The sequence below is a fragment of the Mercurialis annua genome, linkage group LG8 (genome assembly GCF_937616625.2).
Source record: "Mercurialis annua linkage group LG8, ddMerAnnu1.2, whole genome shotgun sequence".
Lineage (NCBI taxonomy): Eukaryota > Viridiplantae > Streptophyta > Magnoliopsida > Malpighiales > Euphorbiaceae > Mercurialis > Mercurialis annua.
This window is the reverse complement of record NC_065577.1, coordinates 8746640-8764687: the sequence shown is the minus strand read 5'-3', so window position 1 is coordinate 8764687 and position 18048 is coordinate 8746640. Positions and strand designations below refer to the sequence as shown.

Below are 18048 nucleotides of genomic sequence, written 5' to 3'. Positions count from 1 at the left end.
GATTAGGAGTGTCCTTCCTTATTCAGACAGGAGTCCTATTTAGGAAGATGGTCTTTCTAAGTTGGAGGCTATCTTCTTAAGTTGGAATTTGTATCCAAATAGGACAGATACTCCGAATATGCGTAGATCTTGGAGATCTTATCCGAATCCCGGGGTCGACGTGCTTTGTCCGAGTCCTCAGGGATTCAGTCTTTATGATGTCGAATGATGTATTCCAGTCAAGGCGGATCCGGTGGATTCGGCCCTTTGGGCGGGAGTCTGGTGTCGTCTGAGAATATCCTGCGACTCGGCTCCATTATCTATATACTTATATAATTGAGAGGACCAACGGAGCCTTCTCATTGATTCTCACCAAATAAAATGTTCTGGTAGTTTCCAATTTTTTTAAACTACTTTTATTTTAATTGATTTAATAATCTATTTAATCTGTAACTTAACTTAATTTTATTATTTTTATCATTTTTACTATATTATATAAAAAGCTAATAGTTATTGAAGCTTTATCCTTTAGTTTAAGATTACTACGCAATACGTGTAATCTTGATGAGTTGGTACATTATTTGTATGGTTCTTCATGTGAATTATTTTTATGATATGTTGCATCATTCTATTTTTATTTGCAGGGAATAGTGGGTTTTCTTTGGAAATTGGACATATTCCATGGATTACAATGTTTGAGGTATTGTTATTTTATCACACGCAATATTTATTTATACCCTAAAATAACATATGACCAAACTATTGAAATGCGATTTATTTAATTGATTTATTTCAAATCAATTACAAGTATGCATTTGAAGCCTACTATCACTTAAATCCAATAGTGTGGACGATGTTATGCGGGCAAGAATGGCAAAATGGATGTGGGATATACAAGGAATTGCAAGGTCATTTATGCTGTGAATAGAGAAGCAAATTTTCAAATGCTTTTAATGGAGGACAAATTCCAGAGTTGAGTTTATGGACGCCTGGTCTCAAATTGGCAGTGTTGTAAGAACTATAACTTTGCAAAGGTAATCATTAATTGTTTTGAGTAAGTCAATCCGTAGCCTAAATTAGTTTGAGAGCTAATATTTTGGTAGTAGAGATCATATCTATCATAATGTGATTGTATGCTTTTTGAATTCCAGAGATGACGACGTTCGATTTTGTTTTGTGTATTGACTTCACTGCTTGTGATTTGAGTATCTCTTTAAGGTAAGAAAGTTTGTTGGAATAAACTCTCAATTTCATTTTTAGTTCTTTGATATCATACACAAAAATGAAAATTTTAGAAATTATTAGTATTTGTAATTAAAGAAAAAAATGAAAAATGAAAAATGAAAAGTTAATATTAATATTCATTTTATTTAAATAAATTTTATTCATCAAGTTATAATTGTAAAAACAATTTTTAAATTATGTAACAAGTAAATGATTTATCACGAATTATTTTTTCAAAAAGTACTTTTTGAAAATTTATTTTGTAATGAGTTTCCAATTTATGTAAATTTCATGATCTATATTTTATTAAATTTTATTTTATTTAATCTCAAGAGCTAATAGTTGGAAAGTTCTCTAAATTAAATTTAAAGCACTAAATTATGTTTTCATAATTTGCAATTTTTTTTCACACATGGAAGAAGTCTTTATAACGACTCAACTGGTATATAATAACAAAAATGCTAACTATTTTCTCTCTTTTTCCCCTTATCTTCTAATACTGTCCTTTGTTAAACCATTTAACATATTCTATCAAGGAAATTTGGTATATAGTTAAATAATATAATTAAATATTTAAAAAACAATAAATTTTTTTAGTTTAATAAACATTTATTACTATGCAAACTCTCTCATAACTATTCTATTTTTATTTTCTAATTTGTTTAGACAAAAAATTAACAAAGTGACAAATATATAAAGTGACGGCTATAGAATTAACTAACATGTTTCCACTATAAAAAAATTAAAAATCGCTAAGTTGTCATATACTATAGATACAGATTTTCAAACAAGTCAAAACATACAAAAAAAATTTGAAATCAATTAATGGAGAGTAAAAAACAATAGATAGACCATTATTAAACAAAGTATCTGAATTTACAAAAAGAATTATAATATAAAATTTTAAATTTTTTATTTCCTTTTAATTATACTAATTTAAATTATCTATAAATTCTGAAAGTTCATAAAAATCCTAATAATAGATGAAAGGGTTGATCTCATCAAATAGCACCATCTTTAGCTTTTTTCCAATTTAAGCCCAACTTTTAAAACGTCTGATCCATTAGCCCAATCTTTCTAAACTTTTCATTTTATAGCCCAGTATGAATAATTTTACGCTTTGTTTTTTGTTTTTAACAAAAAACAAAAATTAAATAATAGTTTTTTTTATAATAGATACAATTAAAACCAAATGCTTTTTCAAAAAATTATTGATTTAATAAAAAAATATTTAATAAATTAAATAAATATTTTATAAATATTGGTAGCTTAAATAAGTTGAGTTTTTGACGAATATTATGAAATATTGAAAATCATGGTACTAGATTCATAATTTATTATAAGAACTGATTGTAGTCAAATTTTAGAGGACGTACACGAATCATTGAAGAGAAAAATAATCGATTCTCAAATGTATTATATTATTGGACATTATTTTTAATAAAATTATTATTAAAATTAAATATTTATCTGATTTCGCGTAAATACGCGGGTTTACGACTAGTAAGTAGAATAGGATTCGGTATCCATCACTAATCAAATAAAACATAATTATAAAATAAAATAAAAGAGATAGCAAGAAATAAAGAAATTAAAAAGATGATAATATTTTAATTTATTTTATTTCAACCGATTATATTCATTACTTTGTAATTGCAACTAAAATATTTTAAACAATGATTAAATAAAAAGTTAATTATTTGGATAGAATATAAAATTTAAAATTTAGTTCAAACTGCAAAAAATTATAACTCATTATTAGAATGTCAATTAGAATATTTAGACTTAAGAAAATTAAATTAATAAAATTAAATATTAGAAAATTTGTAACAAATGTTAGTTTCACATTTTGCATTTTATAACCACAATTCACTTACATGTTCACTTACACTCAACAATTATTTTCAACACTATAAATACAAATAAAATAAACTTATGAGCAAATTATCCTGAAGGCCCTCATAAATGTCATAATTCACACTTTCAAAAGTGAAACGATGTAATCTTTCACTTTAAATCCGTCAACGATAGTAATCTGTCTTTCAACTTTTTTTGAGATAAAAAATATAAATATAAGTTATAAAATATATATGAAATTTAATGGTTTAATAAACTCAAATTATCTAATTGTTACCGGTCTTACTTTTATTTTTTTAATTTAGTTTTTTTAATTTTTTTTAATTTTTTACTTCATTTAGTTTCTATAACTAAAAGAAACTAGAACTAAAAAAAATATTTTTTCCAAAAATTTAAAAATTATTAAGAGTGTGTTTTAAAAACTATATGAGCTTTTTTTTATTATGGTTAATCTAAATATCAACAGATAAATCCAAAATTCCAACATAATTGTTTTTAGAAAAGTATAAAAATAGAAAAAAAGATATTCAACATTGGAAAACTATCAATCATTAAAATTAAGTTATGTTCAAATGAAATAAAATAAATTAAAAAAATTAAAAGTTTATATAAAATCATGAAACATTTTATTTGCCTTTTCTTATATCATCCAAAGATATATCTAATATAAATTTATATTTCTAATAATATTCATATGATAATCCAAAGATATATCTAATATAAATTTATATTTCTAATTTAAAAAAAGTAATGCTGATGAAAAATATATCATAGTAAAAATAATTAAAAAAATAATATCGTATTGATTCCGCGCAATTGCGAGGGTATACGATTAGTGGTCTAAATAATTATGACAAAATTTAACCAAAAAAATGATGTGAAAAACAAAAAATGATGTGAAAAACAAACAAACTATTCATAAATATATCAACATCTTTGACAAAAAAAAAATCAAATATTGAGATGGTTTGAAGTCAATTTTGATTACATAGGCCACTCTAGAAATGGCGGTTAAATATTATGTTTTATTTTTGTTACGTTCTTGTAAATATGACAAATTTATGAATTAAAAATGACAAGACGACATGAATTGTCGATCACTTTGAAGAATAATTTTGTAAACATTGCTGAATTGGTTAAAGTGATAGAACTAAAAAAAATTCAGAAATTTTTTATAGATAGGGAAAATAATAATTTGTAGAGTAAATAAAACTTTCTTTTCATTTAAGAAAGTGGGTTTAGTTTTTTATTTTCTGAAATATATGTGAATCTTTAATACGGTAAACAAAACTCATGCCTAATTTGAAAATGATACAGATAGCATTAATAAGAATTCGACCATTGATAAAATTCTATCCATACTCATGGATCATAAAACACTTAAAAAGACTCAAATGATGCATGCAAATCCAATATTTGGGTATGTCTTTTTTTGTTCTAAAATACCCAGAAAAGAGAAAAAAAAGACCCCATAAAACCAGTAATTAAAGACGTACACCCATAATGGAATTAGGCACAAGAGCAGCAAAACATGAGTTTACAAACTAGTTTATAAATTAGTTTGGATCTTTAATATACCAGTCACTGGATAAAAGTTGCAGCACTTATAAAATCAAAATTATACAAACTAATTTATAAATTCAGTCATCCACAAAACAACAACATAAAAACTCTAGGAAAAGGATAAAGATAATATATAAAAAGCCCAAGAAATGAAGTGAGATCCAATAAAAAAAATTAAACAAACTGCAAAACATCTGGTTTGAAGACCTATTAATATTATAAAAAAACTAGATATGGAAAATTGAAACCACTGACCTTCACAATTGATCGACGGAGTCAAACTGAATTAAAAGAAGATGATGTTCCTCCGATACCGGCAGCCACTCTAGAAGTGAAAAAAAAAAAATCAGATATAGATAAATAAAATTTGAATGGAGTAATGAATTTTCTGTTCAAAGAAACTAGTAATGTTTTTTCTTTTCTTGAAGGAAATGACGATGATTTCAAATTGAAATGAAGTGAAAGTTTGGTCACAAAGCTGTAAAACTTAAAAAGAAGCTACAAAAATAACAAAATGAATTCATTATCAAAACCCGTATCAAATATGTGCATGATGATTTTTCAATAGTTTACCAAATTAAATATACGAAAAAACTAAAATTAAACTTTTGAACATACAGTACTGAGTTTCGCCGCCGGTGAGTGACGTGACGCAGCGGTGGCCTCCATCGCTTAACTTGAAAGCCCTTAACTTAGAAATAAGCGATGCAAACAACAAAAACGGATTCAGTAACTACAACCCATATCAACTAATCATCCTACAACCTAATCACAAGCCCTAATCCTACCTATTGAATTCTAACTGTAAATATACTTACTCTAATTATAAATCTTAATCTGAATCCTAATAATAAATCCTAATTATAATCCTAATCCTTATAACCTTAATCCTAACCCTAACCATAATCCTCAATTCTAATACTAATTGTAACCCTAATGCTAATTAGATCCTAAACCCTAAACCTAACCCTAATCATAAACATGCATATTATTCTGCAGCCCTTATAATATTTGTTTCTTGCATAAATTCTGCAGCCTCTACAATAGTTGTTTCTTGCATATTATTCTGCAGCCAAACAAACAAACAAACAGTTAGACAATGAAAAAGACCTATTTGCAGCGCACAACACAACATTCCAATCATGCATACGGATAATTTTGAAAATTAAAACTACGAGGAGCATCTAATTTCAAGCCAAAAAAACTGATAAACAGCTAAAGAATATGATCAATGTCAGAACTCCAAAATGTATTTAAACAAAAATTAAATCATCCAGTCATGGCATTTTAATAAAAGTTGTAGAACTTTATAAAATCAAAATTATACAAACTAATTTATGAAATCACAAGAAAAAGCAAAACTGAAGCCAAAAAATGAAGTGAAACCCTTGTAAAAAAATTAAACAATCATCTAATATCAATATGGTTTGAAGAGCCTATTAACATTATAAGAAAACTAGATATGGAAAATTGAAAACACTAAGCCTTCACAATTAATCGACGGAGTCAAATTAAATTAAAAGAAGACGATTTTCCTCCGATACCGGAGGCCGCTCTAGAAGTGAAAACAAAAATTCAGATCATTTTCATAAATTATTAGAAGAATTCAATAAAAATTTGATTTTATAAAAACAAAGAAAGGGAATGATTTGAATAGAGTAATGACTTTTAGTATTTTTTTTTTCTAGTAATTTTTTTTTCATTCTCATGAAGGAAATGACGGTTATTTCAAATAAAAATGAAGTGAAAGTTTTGGCGGTGAGTCAATATGGACACGCCGGTGGCCGTGGCCGTCGTCGCATAATTACAAAGCCTTTAAAACTTAAAAAGAAGCCATAAAAATAACAAAACGAATTCAATTATCAAAACCCATATCAAATATGTGCATGATTTTATATTAGAACCATAAAAACTAATCTTAACATACGAAAAAACTAAAATTAAACCTTTGAACAGTAATGATCAGTTTCGCCGGTGAGTTATTGGACACGGCAGCAGCCTCCATCGCCAAACTTGAAAGCCCTGAAATTAGAAAGAAGCAATGAAAACAACAAAATTAATTCAGTAATTAAAACCCAAATCAACTATTTGCATGATTTTAAAAAAAACCACTAAAAAATTAATCTAAACATACAAAAAAAACTAAAATTAAACCTTTAAACAGAATAGGGTAGGATGAGCTAATATAAATATCATTTATAAAAAAAAAAAAGATTTACCGGAATCGAACAATCTTCAGAAATGAACCACCAAATTTGTTTTGTGGGTTTACTTTGTTTATGAGAGAAATAGAATTTATAGATGTTTGAATGTTTGGAGAAACAAATTCTCTGCAATTTGTTTTTGAAAATTATGTTAAATATGTTTTAGGATGCTCTGTTTATGCGAGAAAGGAAATTTATAACCAAATATCCGACCATTGGCAACGGTAACAAAAAATATCCGACCGTTGTCTAATTTTATAGAGTGAAATTATTGTTGTTACGATGCCTCTAGAATCTTTGAGTTTTTTTTTTTGAATGGAAATCTTTGAGTTTATAACGGTAATAAAATCCAATTTGAAAATGACTCTAGATGGCACTACAAAAAAATATATGACCGTTGTTGTAAGTGTTTTGATCATAACAGATGAGTAATTAGCGTAAATTTATATCTTGGAAGTGGAGGTCTGAAATTTGTTTACCGTTGCTGTTATTATGATGTATAAAAATGTCACACAAACTAATTGGTAAATTTATTCATTCACTAACAATTAACATAATTATGATTAAAGAATTGAACCTTCACTTAATTAAAATTTCTAATTTAAGTGCTAAAATGTTAATGAAACTAGAATAACAATATGAATAAAAAACATATAAATAATATAATTAAAATATAAAATAAATGAAACACAATAAATATAAGACTATTGAAAAATAGTTGAGAGAAGGATCCAAAACAATCATACAAAATTTACGAATTGGATTACCATAAAAAAATTTGAGGATAAGTTTATCATTTAGTCAAAGATTTATATATAAAATTATTTGATGTTTTAAAGTTGGAGTTCTTTTACATTGATGGGTGAAAGGAGAGAAGATAATTTATAGTTATTAATACATGAAAGAATTAATTATTTTCAATAGGAGAAAGTGGGTAATAGTGGATAGAAAATAAATAAAATTATTTGGCAACATGTAAATTTTATTTTATAGTTTAAATTGATCTATATAAAATAATATAATATAAATACTGATTAATTATCAACAAAAGAAAAAACAATATCACTGAAGAAGTGAGGGATGGCAATCAAGGGGGAGGGAGGGCACCGCTAGAAAAGCGATGTTTAGCGGTTTATTCATCTGTCGCTAAACAGCGTGAATCCATCGCTAATCAAGTTTCGCAATGGATGTTGACGGATTGCTGACGGAGACCATGCGTCGGCAATTTTCCAGTCGCTAAACTTGATTAGTGACTAAGTGGACTAGTCTATTACTAATACCTATTGGGTCATCGCTAATGGGCTTTCTAGGCGACCACATTGGCGACGGCCCACGACTAATTTTACAAGGAATTTTTTCCTCACCAAATCCTGTTTTGTTAATTTAGAGACGGGCACAAATCCGTTGCTAATTGTGACAAATTTGTTGGGAAAAACTTTTTTTTTCGACAGAATTTATTCGTTTATTTACGATAAAACCTGTTTATTTCTGAAACATGTAAACACGCATCTTTACGAATGCAGAATCTGAACTATTTGAATTTAAAAAATGCCGTATCAGTAAATATACTAAATATCGAAAAAGAGTTGTAACGTATACAAAAATATAATAATACTGTATATGTGCAATACAAGAGAAGGTTAGATAACAAAACTACAAGTCCTCATCGGAATGCGATGGGGCTAGGGCTGGGGCCGGAGGTGGCTGCTCACCAATAAAACTCTATCTGTGCAGCTCCGCGACGACCTCGGCTACCAGCTGGGATCGGGTAATGTCAGACATCATCGCACCTCCGCTCGCGGCTCTGTCCGCATCTCCTCTCGCAACTCGGTCCGGAGTTGGTCTAGATCTGTTGCCTGCGACGATGAGGGTTTTTGACGGATTTGTGCCTCATATATTTAAGAAATTCCAATTTAAGGTCTCTTTTAAAAATAATTCTAATTTAGTGTGTGTGTCCCACCAAGATTACGGATTGCGTGGCAATCCACAATCCAAGATTGCGGATTACATTTAATTACTTCTCTGAAGTAATTAAGATCATTAATATGCATTAAAGGCAATCCGCAATCTAAGAATGCATATTGCCTTTGACATTCCTGCGTGGAAATGTATTCCCATGCAAGGAATTATTATAGGGATCCCAATCATTACTCCAATATATGGGATCCCCAATTATGGCAAATATATTAATTATTTTATATGTTAAATTAATCTTAATCAACTATATGAATTAAGGTATATACCAAATTAACATTAGCAACAATTATTATATACATGCATTAATAATTTTATGTTATTATTGTTTTAATAGTTTATATTTTTTTATTAGTGCATGTTTTTTTTTATTATTATTATATAAAATACTATGTGTATTATTGGTTAAAGACTGAGTCTTTTTCATATATCTATTTAGTATCAAGCCTCCAAGTTGATTAACGGTTAAATAGAACCGTTTTAAAATCAAATAATATAAAAATAATTAAAATTTGAATTTGCTTATACATCTAAATGTAATATCAAAAAAGTCAATATGGTAAGGTACACAAATGTATAATGGCTAAAAACGAATATGCATTAATTATTTATTGACATTATGAATATTTTTCATAGAATAATTAATACAAGCTTTCATAATCGTCTGAAAAATTGTTATAAAACAAAAAACAAACATGCAACATTTATTAATACAAGCTTTCATAATCGTCTGAATATCATTTTTAATAAAAAAAATAACATTAGTTTTATTAATAGTAAGATCATACAAACAGATTTGATGAATATCATAATAGACTGTAAATCCATGGTACTCGATCAACATTTCATTAGAAAAAGTAACCACATAAAAATTATGAGGAAAAAAAAAACCATAGGAGAGATAACGGTAGAGAACTGATATAAAAATTTATAAAAATATAAAATATAAAAAATGTATCATAAATATGCAATACTTTAAAATAATTGATTATTTGAATAGATTTTTATTTTATTAGTTTAAAAATTATAAAATATTAAATTATAGTCGTTATTTATATGAATTTATTTTTAAAATATAATTATTAATTAACCAAATGCGCGAGCTTACTACTGATTTAAAATAAACCCTAACTTTGATATCATTTTGGCAAATAATCCCAAGTTTAGATAAACGAAAAAATATCTATCAAGCATTTCTCTCACTGTGAAATTGCAAGAAAGAAAAACATTGGACATTTCTAGCTATAGCATCAACTTGTATTAAAGTACATTATCATATTCAATCAAAGTATTGTATTTTCTTAACTTGTGCAACTATTTCATAAATCTGCTGCCTAAACATTATAAAATGGATAATTCTCTTAATTTATTTCCAACGTCGAACCATCATAATATTTCCGTTGCCTTATATTTACTATTGAAACTACTGCAAAACTGATGTTGCAATTGCCTCATTATGTACTAGTAATATAGCCATATGTGTATAGTTAGATCAAAATATTTTAACAAAATTCAGAAACTCAACGAAATAACAATTGAACTGATATAATTAACCATCATACTATAAAACAAAAGAGATAAGCAAACACATAAAATTTATTGATCTGTGGCTATTATTTCATGGAAAATATAACATAAATATTAAGGTTGAATTTACTTGTTCCACGGAAAACATGCCTCTGGATTCTTCTGCATGCAAGGACCATTAGGTTTAATCTTCCAATAACAATCTTCGCAGTCATCTCTAGATTTATGTTCTACGTAAATATCAAACCACTTCAACTGGCCACTCCATGTAAATTTGCAATAAAATAATGTATTACCCCAAAGACTTGGGATAAATGAAAATTCAAACATTTGTTGATCATGCAGAAGGTGTGCACCTAGGTCGTTGTTTTTTGACTTACAGTGCACCGTAAGATCTACGCCTTTTCCGACGTCGTTGGTAATGTAAACATGAGTTTTATCATCGCGATGAGATGCAACGGCTAATTTTAACAAACAGAGAAGCAAGATACAATAGTATTGTTTGGTGCTAATGAGTGCATTCATGTTTAATTATTTTGCATATTCTTTTGGTTTAATTTTTGAAATTTATAGATTTCGTGAATAACGGATAAATTAAGAATAGGACTATAAAAAGTAATTAATAATTGTGTTTCTTTAATTAGTATTGTGTTTCTTTGGTAACTGACAAAATTTTGGTTCCAAGTTGCGAACTCATAGGCATAACTCTATCCGTTACTGTTATAATTAACAATAAGGTATATACATATCATATATGTTCTCATATCTTTAAAGAATTTTTTATATATACCAAATCTATTATTTTAATGCGATGGCTTAGTCTAAGGATGTGGTAGATTTTATCTATTTAAAAATTTGTTCTTATCTTTAACATAACCTATATACTAATATTTCTAACAATAGTATCAATTGATATCATAAATTTTATTTCCTTTCCTCTTATTTCGCTGAGGTAAACTAAATTACATAATTCGTAGACTTTTCATTCAAAATTCTTTATTTATAAAAGCTTTAATTTAGCATTTAATTTAATGAGAAGATATTTCCCTTTTCTTTAATCAATATATAGTATATATAAAAGCATGGATGGGAGGGGGACAGGCACTTTTACGCTAATGTCTTTTATAATAATTTAGTAATTATCTTAATATTTTATATTAATTAAATTTAATAATCACTCTAATTTAACTCCTAATATGATTCCTAATCCAAATAAAATATTAACTTTCCTATAATATAGTATTCCTTAATAATCAAAACTCTAAACTTTCTAACCAACTAAAAACTCTTTAATGTTTGATTAGTATGTTAAATAAATCCTGTGGCAAACTAATTTTATGATTGGGGATTTATTAACTGTCTAACTAAAATAGTATTTTGATGTTTGATTACCATTTTAAATAACTCCCGTAGCAAATAAATTAGGGACGTGTTGTCAATTTTATAAGGGAATTAGGTATGTTTGTTATATGTAATAGTAATAAGGATAATATTACTCAAGTAAATGACTTATAATAGAATACTCATTGTTAAGGATATTATCAAAGCAAACAAACTTAGGCGTGTTAGTAATAGCAATTTTATATATTTTCAATTTAAAGCAAACTATTTCAACAAAAAAATAAAGCAAACAAATTTGGAACCAATTCAAAATTCAATTTCAAAAAGTTGATGATAAATATGTCTAGAATTTGATAAATATGTCCATAATATGTTTTATTTTATTTTATTACTATTTCGATGTATATTTACTTCAGTATTTTTAGAAATAAAAATAAATAAATGTAAAAAGGAGTAAGAGTATACATATTTGTTTTATAATTATTTGTTATTTAACAAAAATTATAGGAGCCACGTACGTAGCACATATTGAGAATGAGAATTAAAAATTATTTGTATATGTAATACTAATAACAGACTAACATTACTAAATTAGTATTTCTTATTAAATTACTTATACTATAATTATCATTGTTAAAAATATTATCAATTTTATAACCAAACAAAAATTCTAACTAATTTGATATTTTACATATAAAATATATTGAAAAATATAATAGATTGTAAATAAATATTATCAATGTCGATTATTTTTAAAAATCAATAAATTGAAGTATTATATTTATTTATAATAAAAGTTCTAACCAATTTTATATTAATTATAAATAAATATTTTACTATAATTATGATGAATTTAATTGATATAAATCGACAAGTTACATTACGAGCCACGTGCATAGCACGTAATGCGAAACTAGTATTAATAAAGTATAGAATAACAAGTAGACTAAAAATAATAATTATACTACTGTTTTCTCTTTTCTTTTTTCTCCTAAATTATTTTAGAAACTATTTATTTTAAAATTCTCTAATTTTACAACATACCATTAAAAACTATGAAACTGAAATTTTAAAATTAAATTATATACATCAAATTTAAGTTATAAAAATGTTTTCTCTTCCATATTTACTAATATTACATCAATTGGGTTGATAGTAATTGATGTAATATAAGGTTATAAATTCTTATTTTGCTTTATTCGTACGTGATAGAAAAAAAGATTCCATTTGTTCCTTTTGTTAAAACACTTTTTTCTTGAAACAGTTAACATCGCATGAATTGTTTGAAACAATTAACTTCTGTAAAATTCTTCAATCCAAATAGTGCCATAAAGTTTTTTATTTTTATATTATTATTTGATAGAAGGAAATTTATGTTTAGATAATGTATAATATATTAAATAATAATATGTGATTGGTTTTAATAGATGTTTTAGTTTAAATATATTTCTAATTTAAATAGAAGTGCTATAAGTAATTAAAAGTATAAATAGCTTAAATTTATAAATTTTTTTATTTTTTGAAACTAATCTAAGAACGATGTAAAATTATCTCTGGAAGTACAAAATTAGGATGGATGTCGGTCTACTTTATTTTTTCTTTTTGTCTATCTTATAAGGTTAGCTTCTTTTATTCTCTATTGTGCATTATAAGTTATTAAATCTTTTGATTTTAAGTAGTATTACTTGGTGTGTAAATTGTTATGAATTTTAAAATTACGGATTATTATAGATTTATCTGTATAGTGATGAATGGTCCCATTGTTTTTGTAATGCCCCGCATTTTTGGAGAAATGTTTAATTGGATTAAACATATTATTTTAGCCAAAGGGAGCTAAAATAAGGAAATTTTCGTAAACAAGGCGGAGAATGGCGTTTTGACAAAGGATTAATTTTAATAAAGTTGGACTATATATTAGATGAAATTAATTGGATTAAAATTTTATCTCGTATTTGGATATCGAGATAAGCATATTGTTATTTAATGGAAAAATTGGAGAAATTCCCATTAAACAAAATAAATGATTTTTTTAAAGTGGATATTTAATATCCGCAAATTTTATTATTTGGATTATTTTAAGAGAATCCATAAATATTTGGAATATTATTTTTAGATAGGGATTTAAGCGCGATAAATAAATTATACGGCTAAATAATAAATTTAAGAAAAAAGGCGATAATTAATATTTTGGATTAAGAAAAGTAGTCCGTATAATTTATAATCGATGAGAGTTTGGATTTAGCCCGAGAAATTTATCGACGTGCTTAATTAATAAATTAATGAATAAATAAATTAATAGGAATTCTAAATAACCAAAATAAATGGTGTAGAGCCAAATTATGATAGGCCTAATTAATACTACAATTTATAAGCCCAAAATTAATAATGAAATAAAATAAAAGCCAAGCCCAATCCATTCCCTTTTAGTGATATTAAAAACAAATGAGCAATATAATTCCTTAGCCACAAACCAAAGAAGTTTCCAGAGAAGGAAAAAAAGAAAGAAGCCTCATCTCTTCTTCTTCACCAAGAAGAAATATTTTCCTACACCATCCATTAAAGCTTGAGGTTTGGGAATTCAAGCTTCTATTGTTTATTATCTACCTCTAGCAACAATAAAATAAGGTTAGTAGTTTCAATTTATTAAGTTATTATGTTAAGTTGAAGATGTTAGGGATTATGGAGTTAGTAGAGATTAATTGAATTGAAATTTAATTTGTTGTTAGAGTGCTTAATTATGAATAACAACACTAAATTAGATGGAATTAATGAAATTCTTGTGAATTGGGTCAAATTGGTTTGAAATTAATGATTTTATATATTGCTGGAAATTTTTAATTGATGCTAAATTATGATTTTTGGAGAACCGGAGTTGGAGTCGGGCTGGGAGCGGAGAGTGGTGGCCGGAAAGAAGACCGGTCAGGCCATTCGGCCTGACCTGTCTGCTCAAGTTGAGCAGACTACGGTCTGCTCAACCAGAGCAGACTTCGGTCTGCTTTGCTGAGCAGACCCGTGTCTGCTCAGCTATGAGCAGACCAGCTGGTCTGCTCACTGGGCAGACCAGCTGGTCGCTCCCGGACCCGTACGCCGCCGTGAATTTTCTTTTATTGGGACGTTTTTGGAAAAAAATTAAAATTAAGATTGATTTTTTGAAATAAAATGAAAATCAGAAAATAGAATTGATAAAGTTAGATAAATAAATTTTTGAAGTTGATTTTTAAATGAGTTATAGATTAAGTTAAGTTCGAATACAAATGTTAAAGTATAATGGAAATCAAGCTTAAAGGCTAAACCTAGGATTAACTACGAACTTAATATACAATTTAAGAGAAATTAGTTTATTTTAATAAAAGTTGTATTATAGTGAATCAACAATTGCCTAAGTGTTAGGAAAATTGAAAATTTAAAGTAGTAAATAAACGACTTGGTTAAATATTATCCGAATTGGCTAGTTAGACATTAAGAAGGAAAAAGTAAAAGAAATGGACTTAGAATAAATTCAAGCTTGAACGCTTGAATATAAACGCGAAGTTTTAAAAATAAAGTAGTTTACGAATTAAGACGTTAATTTAGTATTTATTTGTATTATAGATCGTACGGGTATTTGGATTGGAGAAATAGAGAATTTGGAGGGTTAAACAACGGGCTATTTTATTGTGCTTTATGAAATTTGGATTAAGCGATCGAGGTGAGTTCGCGATTTACTTTCGAGTATTATTATTTTTATTTATAAATAGATACATGTATTTGATTGAATGTTTTAATTTAAACCTATATATTTGTTTATAAAACTCATATTGATATTAATAGAGCTTTATTAAAATATTTTAAATAATAAGTTTATGACTTTTATTAACAGTTTATTTATGCTATAAACGAATAAAATATATTACACTTTATTAAAGGTCGCATAAATTGAGTTTGAAATATATTGAAAAATGTTTGATACTAGACTTTGATTTTTATAATGAATAATGCGATTTATAGTTGATGATGGCTAGATCATGAGATCGCCTTTGAAATAGCATCGTTTATTTGAAAAGAGCATATATTATTTAGTTAACGTTCTTTGTTCTTTTACGACCTTTAAGCATGTATATTAGTATAGAGAATTCGAGAATTTTATTATAGTACTTGTTATTTTAATAGCTTCGCTATATGTATGTTTATTATACGAGCTTATACATTGTTTGTCTTGCGGAATTATTATTTAAACCCAATAAGTGATCCGTGGGAAACGAGCTACCTATTGGGCGTCAATAGGCTGTGTGATCACCAGAATTGATACGAGTCTAGGCGTCTATGGTCAATATCTTGAAATGATTAATTATGAATATCGATCGATTAATGGATTAAGGAGGACAAAAAGAAAATTGATAGACATCAGGTAACTCGGTCGAACTATCTCGGGACCTGTGTCTAGTGGGTAACTCGGTCGAACTATCTCGGGACCCACAACTGGGGATTAAGTAGTGGCATAAGTAACTCGGTTGAATTATCTCGGGACTATGCCACGTGGTAGCGGGTAACTCGGTCGAACTATCTCGGGACCCGGCCACTCGGACGATATGATTCGAAAAACAATTATCGTTGATTATGTTCTATAGGTTCATAGCATTTGGGTTTAGGGTTTCAAACGGATCCGATATTGGAAACTACTAATTATATTTTATGTTTATTTATGTTTAATTTATCATTTATTATCGAAGTATGTTTAAATACAAGTTTATTGTTGAAATATTTAGAAAAGTATGTCTTATCGTTAATGCGACCTGATTTTTAAGTATAATACCGTTAGTAAATTGTGAACTCACTCAGCGTTGTCTGACCCCCCAACAGTGTTTTCTTTCAGGATTAATACTTGATGATGTGGTCGAGCTTCCATCCATTGTTCCGGAAGTCTCAATTATGGGGAGTCTTATTTTTCTTAGAGCTGCAGTAGTCAAGATATTAGAGTTAGCTTGTAGCAAACAATTTACGTTTATTTTATGCCATGACATAATGATGTATTTTGAGAAAATGAATTATCCAGGAATTTAATATATGGTTAGTTGGTATTTTATACAGAGTGGTTTGTGCGTTTTCACAGGTGTGGTTATTTAAGTTTACAGGCGTTATATTGCCGATTTTTTCGAAAATGGTTTTATTAAGTATTATAACGATTTTGGAAAAGCGAAAAATTTTTAGGTAAATTTAGGCTTGCTACGGGTTTCGGAACCAAAATTCCCATTCCCTAGCGCCGGTCGCGGCCCTCGATTTTGGGTCGTGACAAATGTGGTATCAGAGCAGTTGGTCCAGGATACCACTGCTTTGTGTGAGTCTACCTAGGAAACTACTGCAGCACATAGGATTCGAGTCATGTCTTTTGCAGGTTGTCTTCTGTTCTCTATAGTTTCAACCTTCCTATTTAGGATATAAGCCGCGATTATCATGTGATACTGCGTGCGAATTAAATAATTAGTATTTATGCGACTTGGTGACTAGGCTTAGGTAGGAAGTAATGTATAGTGTGGGGATGTTATGATAAGCATACGATATAAGCGTTTAAGGATGACTGATAGAAAGGTGTAGATTTAAAGAGGCGGAAGAACTTACCAAGTTACAGAGTTAAAGTCTGGAGAACTTACAAAGTTAAAAGTTTATGAATTAAAGTTAATTGTTTAAACGATTTTAAAAGCATAATTGTGCCTAGACCCGAGATAGAAATGCATTATTGCCACGACATGAATAGAACTGCATCACTACATACACATTAAATGGAAAGAATAATAAATGAATTCATACATTAGTAGGACATGCATCATGCTCATTTGGCCTAGACAAAAGGTAAGTTGTGGCAACTCTTTGGGGATGAGAGACGTCATCACCCTAGAGCACAATTATGCTAATCTTTAAAGGATTTGAATGTGATTTTTATAAAGGGTCATTTTCTTTGAATTGCAAAGATATTTGAATGAATTTTTTATAAGAGATTGGTATTAAACGTAAGTATACCTAGACCGAAACTCTGTAACGAAGGTAAAATGCTCGAGGTTAAGTTACAAACAACTCTAGAAGGCACGACGAATGTGCATTGGAATACAAAATAAAGATTTACGCTTTGAATATACAACGTCGGTAGTAGTTCAACGAACTATAGTGCGAGTCGAATACTAAAGCGTATCTGTACAATGATGTATATACGATTAAGCGGCAAGTTAGGATGTTCCCAACTGTAAATGAGGTGTTTAGGACATCATGCTATAAAATAGTAGATGTACAAATTAAAGAAGCGAATTTATTAAACGAATTGTAAGATCAAGGTATTAGATTTACAAGACGATCTCTACTAATTAAAGAAGCGAATTTTAAGCGATACCGGAGAATCGCCAAGATTAGT

General features: G+C 27.8%; 1 protein-coding gene and 2 long non-coding RNA genes across 3 annotated transcripts; 1 reads left to right on the top strand and 2 right to left on the bottom strand.

The window, feature by feature from the left end:
- Positions 1 to 4797: 4797 nt before the first annotated feature.
- On the bottom strand, positions 4798 to 7144 carry LOC126661104 (uncharacterized). The gene is made up of 4 exons (XR_007635512.2): positions 6843 to 7144; positions 6570 to 6645; positions 5242 to 5689; positions 4798 to 4948 (listed from the first exon to the last, which is right to left on the bottom strand). It is a non-coding gene; the product is annotated as an uncharacterized LOC126661104 (long non-coding RNA).
- A 3222-nt stretch (positions 7145 to 10366) lies between these two features.
- LOC126661567 (S-protein homolog 5-like) lies at positions 10367 to 10853 on the bottom strand. Its single transcript, XM_050355422.2, has one exon. The coding sequence runs from the start codon at positions 10851 to 10853 to the stop codon at positions 10455 to 10457; it is 399 nt and encodes a 132-aa protein (XP_050211379.1). The 3' UTR covers positions 10367 to 10454.
- A 3078-nt stretch (positions 10854 to 13931) lies between these two features.
- On the top strand, positions 13932 to 16731 carry LOC126660717 (uncharacterized). The gene is made up of 3 exons (XR_007635428.2): positions 13932 to 14294; positions 15261 to 15357; positions 16509 to 16731. It is a non-coding gene; the product is annotated as an uncharacterized LOC126660717 (long non-coding RNA).
- Positions 16732 to 18048: the final 1317 nt, after the last annotated feature.